This window comes from Cupressus sempervirens, chromosome 2 (assembly GCF_028749045.1).
Source record: "Cupressus sempervirens isolate cs-2001-9-10 chromosome 2, ASM2874904v1, whole genome shotgun sequence".
NCBI lineage: Eukaryota > Viridiplantae > Streptophyta > Pinopsida > Cupressales > Cupressaceae > Cupressus > Cupressus sempervirens.
In genome coordinates, this window is record NC_143119.1 from 82727730 (window position 1) to 82737132 (window position 9403).

The 9403-nt window shown below is 32.8% G+C and overlaps 1 protein-coding gene across 7 annotated transcripts; it reads left to right on the plus strand.

The window, feature by feature from the left end:
* Positions 1-5564: 5564 nt before the first annotated feature.
* On the plus strand, positions 5565-8738 carry LOC149571145 (uncharacterized). 7 transcript variants are annotated; one of them, XM_089812717.1, is made up of 4 exons: positions 5565-6723; positions 7910-8012; positions 8192-8243; positions 8387-8738. In XM_089812717.1, the coding sequence occupies exon 1, from the start codon at positions 6070-6072 to the stop codon at positions 6466-6468; it is 399 nt and encodes a 132-aa protein (XP_089668843.1). In that variant the 5' UTR covers positions 5565-6069; the 3' UTR covers positions 6469-6723; positions 7910-8012; positions 8192-8243; positions 8387-8738. The 7 variants fall into 7 exon arrangements, with proteins under 7 accessions (XP_089668843.1, XP_089668839.1, XP_089668841.1 ...); XM_089812713.1 differs by having other exon boundaries at positions 7910-8243; XM_089812715.1 differs by having other exon boundaries at positions 7910-8238.
* Positions 8739-9403: the final 665 nt, after the last annotated feature.

Genomic DNA, 9403 nt, shown 5'->3' on the forward strand with positions numbered 1-9403 from the left:
CCACCACACCTAGAGACCTCCTTCCGTCTTGACAACTATTACACAGTTAAATCACACAGTTAAATCCTGAGAACATGGGTCATCGAGTTTGACTCAAAAAATCACACAGTTAAATCCTGATATTCATATCACAACTATTACCTATCATCTAGCTTAACCTTCATGCAAGTGTAGTAAACACTATAAGCACCATTTGTTAAAGGTTCCCAACTGTTGTATTCATAAACATATAATAAATATTGCCAAGTATTAGAGTTTTATAGGTTGATATTATGAGACGTGTGTTGGATATCATGGTATAGTTGATTCATTGTATATCATGTTCATATGATTAGTATAATTTTCTTTATACTGTACTAAAATATTGGTATAAATTTGATGATAATACTGTCCACCCTACAAGTCCTAAAGAATGATTAAATTTTTTGTTAATGACTAGAAATTGGTTAAAGAGAAAAGATTATACAAGGAAGCATAGTAACTGGTAGAAGAGTGAACCAATGTGCTTAATTATGTTATACCACCAACAAAAGAGAAGTGTTAAGGAGAAGTTGATCTCAATTCATCTATGAAGTGAGACACTATGGTCATGAGAAGCCAAAAGGACAATTAGAATGGATGTAATAGAAGAAAGAGAAAAGTGGTAGAAGAAAGAAAGGATGAAGGCTATACATAGGTTCATAGGGCTAAAGTGCTAGTAGTATAGACCCTATGAGTCAGGGTCACAGGTTTTTAGTGAACAGGCTAAGACATGGAATTAAAATTTTGAATTCAAAATTGGGAAGGATTATCATCATGGGTAATTGTTTCGTAATACCGTAGAGTACATAAAGGTTCTCAGATTTTATTTTGAAAGTTGTTGAAGAAAGAGGATGAGAATAGAAAGAGAAGAGAGTGTGTTGCGAAAACAATAGTAGAGTGAAATATATTACCAAAAGATTAAAAGAAAAAAATTGTTCGTAGTGTAAGGTAGCAGGAAAAGGATTTGCAGAGGAAGGTGATACAACAACATGTTGTTTTGAATAATCATGACCAAAGGTGAGACCAAGAGTACTCATGAAGAAAGTAGAGAGATTAGAGCATCTTTTAAGATACATAATGAGATGTACAAGGCAAGGCAATGCTATCATTAGATCACATACATTTAAATTGCTTTCTTACCATTGCATCTATTTGTAGCCTTTAACAAAAAATCTTCATTAGAAAGCTTTTGTAAAATCCTCTAATAGCGTGTCTCTTAGAAGGAGACCTGTAAATCCTCTAAGAAGGTATCTTTCATAGGCTTGAGTAACCCTAATAGGTTATATACATTCCCAATAGGAAGTATTTCTAGAATAAATAGCTCTAGATCTTAACTGGGAAACCTTTTACATGTGTTATAAGGGCTAGTGGGTATATTACTCCCACTTATGCATTCACCCTCTCACAAAGGGTTTCCATGTATAAATATTTGTTCTCTTGATGAATGATTTTATCTCATTGCATCTATATCATTACATTGATTGATAAGTGGTTTTTATTAAGTGTGTTTAGATCGACAAGAAGGACAACTAGCTTGACTATTAATACTGATCCAACTTCCCTCCCCTCAGTATGGGTTGGGGCCAACAAATAATAGTAATGTGGGATTATTACATGGATTTTTTAACACATATTTTGTAATCTTAATCTTGTGTCTCTATGAAAATTTAAATATAAGTTTGGATGTGTCTTATGGTTTTTTCATGAGTGTTTTTCCCATGGGCTAATTAGCCTCTACTATAAGTTACATTATAATATTATTGGAGAGAGAAAAAATAGTCTATAAATATTAAATAAATTTACTTTGTTTTGTTGATTTCATGGTAAATTATTTGCATTCTTAGTATGAAAACTAGGTTCTTTAACTATTGTTGTAGCCATTGGAACTCTATTCTTTGAGATATTCCTAAAACCATTGGAATTATGTTCTTTGACTATTGCTAGAGCCATTGGAACAATATTATTTGATTATTCTGTGATGATTAGAACTCTATTCATTGATTATTCTTGTAGCCATTGAAACTCTATTCTTTGACAATTCCTACAACCATTGGAATTTTATTCTTTGATCGTCTTGCGATGATTGAAACTCTTTTCTTTGACAATTCTTGTGGCCAAGGTAAAATATAGTAACTTTCTATTTATTTTCTAAGAAATATCTTTCTATTATCTATATTACATATGCTTAGTTGTTGATTCATCTTTAGTAATCAAGCTATTTATTTTCAAGTATTTTACTTTAGTACTATTTCCTTGAAGAAAATTGATAAAAAAATTATACATCAATGGAATTACCATGAAGAAAAATTTGGCTATTTTGAATAAAAAAATTTATGTAAGATAACATTGAGTAGTAGTCAATCTTCAAATGAATTTTTCAATTAACTTCTTCATAAGTATTCATACATTTCATTTCTTCAAAAGTATTCTTACCTTTGCAAGAATCACAACCTAGATGCAACAAGTGTGAAGTATTCCATTCATTATAATTAGAGGGATGTTCATGTGAACCACTACTCATAAACGTACATGGGTCAATGAGCTAGTTTACCTCAAAAACTACATAGTTCAATCCTTATAGCTATATCACAATTTGAATTTCTCTAGATATTAATTCCTACTTATCATTCCTATTTTTGTAAAAAGACAAATTACATAAAATTTTATGCTTGTCCTTGTAAAAATATTTTCTTAGCACCTATAAGATATCACTTGATATTCCTTCTATACACACAAGGAATGCAACAAACAATAGGCCAAACTATCACTTTTAGATTATGTTACCAACTACAACTAGAAAATGATAGAATATATTCTCCAAGGGAACATTGTTACCTCTATTTGTTTACTTGACTAAATATAGAGAAGAACATTGAGTTCTTATAATCGTAAGGATCATGATCTAACATGTATGATTTTGATCCATGCCATTATCACTCAATATGGGTGGTTTTTGAGCCATAAAATACTAGAAGTAAAAAATATCACCACTTACCCTCTCATTGATGGATTTGAACAACATACGGGGGAAAAAATGACTCCAAATCCCCATTTTTAATGTGCAAGTTCCAAGAATTCCCTTTACTTCCATCCTAGTAAAAGGAGAAACAAATGACTCCAAATTCCTATATTTTGTGTCAACACACATAATTTTATTTGCTTATATCCTAGAAAATGCAACCAAAGTAGAAATTAGAGAGCAAAGGTATTCGCAAGTTATGGAAAAATAGTCAGTAAAGTCTAGATCTTTCAGTATCTCTACGTTTGCAAAAGGAGATTTTAGTATCGCTATGATTATAAAATATATTATCAATTGATTTACCACCAAGACCCTATAATATCTCCCATAACATGGCTTGTTCGACTAATATCTTCTTGTTGTAATAAATTATGATTGTAGCCTCAAAAAAGCCCATCCTTAGCATTCAAATTAAGAAACACACATATCTCATTATGCATTTTCTAGGTTGTTCAAAACTCTCTAAAACTATTATCAAATTACTCAAGATCAAGAGACAAACCCAACTTGGCTAATGTGAAAGAGTTGGAAGAGCTTCTTGGATCCATTACAAAAGTTATAGATAAGGACCCATAGAGCTAGGAAGGGGAAAACACCAAAGGAAATAAGTAAGATATACATGATATATGTGCCAAGATGGTGTGTAAAGAAGTGAACACCATGAATAAAAGTCAAAACTACACATAACACAATTGTGTTATGCATACTTTTCAATGAATTTCAAAATGGGACTTGGGTTGTCAATAATCCAAGAGAATAACATTAAAAAAACTCATCTTAGCCATACCACAATCATCTTTTAACTTACCAATAGTGTGACTATCTTATGTGTAATAAAACATGATCATGTTATGAAGAACTAAAAGCATTGCATCTAGTTATCCATAACCCCATTGGGTTATGTATAAACAAAAGAAATGAGAGAGATTGAGAGTGAGATGTAGAGAAAGAGAACGGTTGTGAGGGGGGAGGGGTTGAGGGGGTGACGGAATGATAGAGTTCATCTTTCTCCATGAATAATTCCACAACACTTATCACCTTTCTATCTTAAAATTTTGATTTCGAGTACATGTGCATTGAAGAGCTTCTATTACTACTTGAGCTTTTAGTAGATTTGGTGTGTATTCATCATCGCCATCTAACATAGGCTCACATACATGCCTCAATTGGATATTTTCTTTGATGTTTCCACCTCCACAAGAACCAAATGTAGACATGATAGAAAATGGTGCAGTAATTGTATTGAAAATATTGACAGAACAATGGATAATGCTAGAAAAGGTAAGAAAACATGATATGCTACAAGAACTAAAATAGAGCCAAGTAAAGATACTCTGCCCAGTGAGATAGAAGCTAAGTGATGGAAGTAGAAGAGCCACTATATAATGAGTGGTTCAAATGCAATAGTTAACTTATATACATATGTCCAAACTCTCTAAAAAATAATTGAAAAGCTTGAGTGTGTGTGTGTGTAGATCATGAAGAAAACCAAATGAAAGAAAAGAGATATAATGTACGAGTATGAATTCGATGTTGGCAAGTAGTGGATTCAAGCCTTACAACTATAAGGTGGTAGTTCGTAATTCACCAACAACCACCAACATATCTATAGATTTGTAGATGACTGCATGCAATGCAAATGCCTTTGTAACTCAAACGTGTCCTATGCCATCGAAGCCATCTAGCCAAAACATTGAACAAGTGGAGAAAAATAGGATAAATAAATGCAAATAGGTGATGTGGATTTTTTATGTCTATAGAAATGACAAATTATATCAAGGTGCAAATTGTGACATTAAACTTATGAATTAAGTACATAGATTATATGTACCTAGTAGCTCCACCCTTGGTAGAATAAATTATTGATGTCACATAAAATTGATTTATTACTGATAAAATTAAGTGTCTAAGTATAGTGAACATCTAAGAGCATAACCTATTATGAAAAATGATGTTCTTTGATTTTGAGCTAAGAAATTTAAATTTTCACTACATCAATATTAATATAAGAACTATCATAGAAATAATATAGATTGATTTTGAGCAAGATAGTTTCATTGTCCACTATTACAAGTTTGATTTGATGTATGAAAAAAATTAAAGTTGGATGAAATTATTTTATTAAAAAGTGCATCAAATTTTTTTTGTTTCCTTTACCTTAAAAATACAAATATATCAATATAATATCCTAAAGTAACATTAAAGAACTTACCATAAAATAATCCCACATGTTATAAATAATTTTAATTCTTTTTCTCCCTACATGCAATCCAACTAAATGATATTCCACTTATAAATCTATGATTACTTTTAAGACATTCGGATTCAATCAGCTAACTCCACTGTTACAAAATTTAACCTCATCATTACATTCAAAATTATAGAGAAAATGGGATTTGTTTTAACCATCCGTAGGTGAAAGCAAGAGACGGCCCTATATACTCATCATTGCCGAACACTTTTATTTTATAACAAAAGGTGCGGAAGAATGATAAAAATGAAATAAACGCCCAAACTGATTGCGAGTTTGCGAGTAAAGATCGTTGAGAAATTTTAAGATTGAAATAAATTCGAAGAGTTTGCCGCTTTTTCCGCATTATTCGGCGATTTGCTCTGCGCTGTTACACCGTCAACATATTGTACTGCACGACATTGATGGCCCGATTGGAGGTTCCCTACAATAAAAAATTTCCTATTTCTCATAGTATGCGTAAATTTGACGTGAAAGATGGCCTTTCATAGGAGGTGCGCCGGATTCTCAACAGAAGCACAATGAATTACAGTGCAAAATTACAAACCCTAGTGTAAATATCTCCCTTATCTCACTCTCATATCTTTAGATCTAGAAAGGAGGAGCATTCTTAAGTAGAAATTTTGTGTTGTAAAGTGTCTGTGAGGTGTTCTGACCAAAAAATTGGCAGGATTTGAGATCTCTTTCTTCTTCTCAGGCACTGGTTGTCACAGCCTAGGGTTTTTCACTGTAAAGCTTTTCATTATTTGAAAGGCGAACCGTGGCTAGCAAGTATATAATGGAGCAGCAGTTCGAAGCGGAAGGAGATGCAAAGAGTGGCGCGAACAGCGATGTGGATGAATTTTTCGCTTTGCTGGAACGAATAAATGCAACAGAGAAGCAAATCCGCGCCCTTCGAAGGGTAAATAGTAGCAAATTAGATCTTTGGTCGAAAGCAGCGTGGAGGCCATCCTTTGAGTGGGAGGATTTTCGCAGCGCTGGGAATGGACCCCGCGACGTCGTCCCGTTCACTACAGGCAAAGCAAGCCAGGGGATTTCAATGGAGCGAGGTCTGCTGCCAAATGATAATTGTGTGAAATCGCCACGCCTTTCTTTGCATCAGAATAACATTGGAAATAGAGAGGTCGCAAGGGAGAAGTTTGATCTGAATTTACCGTTAAGCCTCACAGAACTGTAGATCGTTTATTAAATTTGAAGTGTTCTGGTTTTTTTCTGAGTTTTTGGTGTTGTAGATTCCGCAGTGAGTCGAATGAGACTGGGTGAGATCTATTGTGATTGAGGAGAACTTGTGGAAAATTGGTGAGGACTTTGTATTTTTTGGGCATTCAGATGGAGTGGCAGGGTTTGATCCGTTACAATAAAAAGCCGAAGCAGTCGAAGAGTGTTTTTTTCCTAGTAGCGACGGAGGCAGAAAATGAGCAGGTATGAGCAGGTTAGTATACGGTCAGAATCATATTTTTAACTTTCTTAAGTTAGTGTATTTCTGAACATTCGGATCTCGCAGCCTTCGGTGCATTTCTTGGATTTCTTTTACTTTGTTGGGTATAGATAGGTGGTGTCGCAGAATGGTTCTGCCTAACTCAATAGGAGCGATGAAACATCAAATGTTTGTACACAGATCAAAAAGAAAATTACATAATGGAGCAGAGATTAAAAAAAACTATTGGAAAGGAATAAAAATTTGGTCAGAAATATATTATATATGGTTGGTACATAGTATTTTATTTTTCTCTCTGTAGTATGTCCGTAGACAATTGCCGTATCTTCCTTTCAGACATCTTAGTTTAAAATGATTACATCTGGGAATGCTTAATCATTTTATCTTCTTAAAACCTTGATATCTATGTTGATTTTTAATTATCTTATCTTTTTATACCTGGATATTATGTTCATGTTTGTCTTAAGAACTAATTTGTGGTTTTGAAGTCTATGTTGTATTTATTCTAGTGTTCTGAGAAGGGGAAGGTATACTGCCTACAATCTTTGAAAGCTTTAAATAAATTGGAAGTATTTGCCTCAAGTTTTGATCATAAAATTGATCCTTGAAATGGTAACCATATGTATTATTTAGTGGTCTCCATCCATGAAGTTATGGTTAAATTTTATATCATCCTTTTATGAAAATGTTGTTATAGATCTTCAATGCTGCAAGTCTCTCCTCTATCTCCTTTTGAAAAAAGAATAGTTCATCATTCAAACACATAAAATACAAGCCAACTGCAACATAAATAATAATATTCATATTAAATAAGCCATAATAGTTTGGTTTTATGTAGGAAGGTCTTTTCATTTTGTATGTAGTTGCTGTTAAGAAATTTCATCTAGTACTTTTCAATTTTCTTCAAAGTAGGAAGAAAAAATGAAGTCATTAACAACCATAAAGCGGCTTTAAGCTTTTAGCTCTTCATTTTATACAAAATGTTAAAAGATTAAAAGATAACCTCCATAGCACTCAAATCCACTTATTGGTGCATTGAATAGGGCCATGAATAATAATTAAGGATGTTAATTTTGGTTATTGATTGAAGTTACCAATGTGCCACTACATTAGCTTAGCTTGTCATGGATGACATTCAGGTACAATTTTACAATTTATAAAATTCTTTGACAATTTGCAGGATTATGCATGTAATGATTTTGAGATTTTGATTATTTCAAGAGAAATATGTCATATGCTCACCGAGGATCAGTCAATTGTTTGTGGCTTGCAATGAAGTTAGGGTGAGCAACTAACTGTCCTCTACCTATCTATCTACCTCTCCAAACACTATATGTTGAGTTCTAATGATGGTGATCACATCTAGTAGCAATATGGTGCATTGAATGGGGCAAAGAATAAATGATAAGGGGATGTTTATGTTGGTGCATTCATTAATGGAGACATACTTGGCTTGGCATAGGGGCATACTTTGCAGATATGAAATGGGGAAATGACCGTCTCTACACTGTATGGTGGGTCCTGACATCGTTTGTCAAATTTTATACAATTTTCATGTTGATTCTTGCTTCTATTGTGATTGGACTCCTCCCATTTTTTCCACTTGTGTTGGGTGTCTCATATGGCCTTTTCCCTCTTCTTGTTTACCCTATGTTAGCCCATGGAAACTCAGGCATGTCCAACCCAAGAGAGGAGTCAAGGAATCTAGAAGGGAAAATGGGTGCTTCTATATTGTATGGTGAGTCCTTACATCTCTTCTCTTAAAAAGTATCTCTACCCTTCTAAGCTGTCATTTTGATTTTGATTTTTTCTTTTTGCTTTATATAAACAATGAGGCTAATGAAGAAAGTGGAGGAAATCATTATAGTTACACTCTCTTAACATATGTAATAGTTTAAAGGATGAAACTATGAGCTTTTACATGCTTCCTTTTGAAAGGTATGACCTTGAAACAAAGATGTGACTTAGAAACCACATTCTAAAGCCTCCTACAAAGGCCTATAATCCAATTTTGTGTTCTTTCATATCAATGATAAAATGAGTCAATTATTCACAAAGAAGTTTAAATAATACCATTGAGAAAAATGTGCTACATTCACATTGATCAAAGAGTGATCAAAATACAAAATATATCACATTTTACTAAAATAAGACAATTGGAGTCTACTAGAAACAACATCGTTGTATCATAGAAGTGTTAAAACCTCTTAAATATTATACATTGGCAACCATCCAAATAACTGTGATTTTCTTGTAATTGTTTTGGTAACAAATTTAATCAGTCCCTTAGTCTTTTAAGAGATTAAATATTAATATTTTTGTTTATCTATGTGAAATTTTCTTTGCAAATCAAGAATTTATTAGGAATCTTTAGAAAAGGCATTGATCATAAAATAAAAGGGAATCTTTTACTAATGCCATTGGGATATTAGGCTTTATTTTCAGTTCGGTAATGGAAAGAGGCTTAGTTTTTAATAAGTACAAGATGATGTGCTATGTTTATGGATTGTCTAAATAAATTTAATGCAATCACTTTCTAGGGAATTATGAAGTTAATTTCATGATTGTGTTTATTTGAATTTAAAAAGTGCATTTTTTGTGAGAATTTAGAAATGTTTTACATATTAGCTCAAATGTTTGATATAAAGAAGAAAAAATAATGCTCCACATGCTG

Coding starts and splice junctions, on each gene's coding strand:
- LOC149571145 (XM_089812712.1), top strand. CDS start 6,070: ATGGAGCAGCAGTTCGAAGCGGAAGGAGATGCAAAGAGTGGCGCGAAC.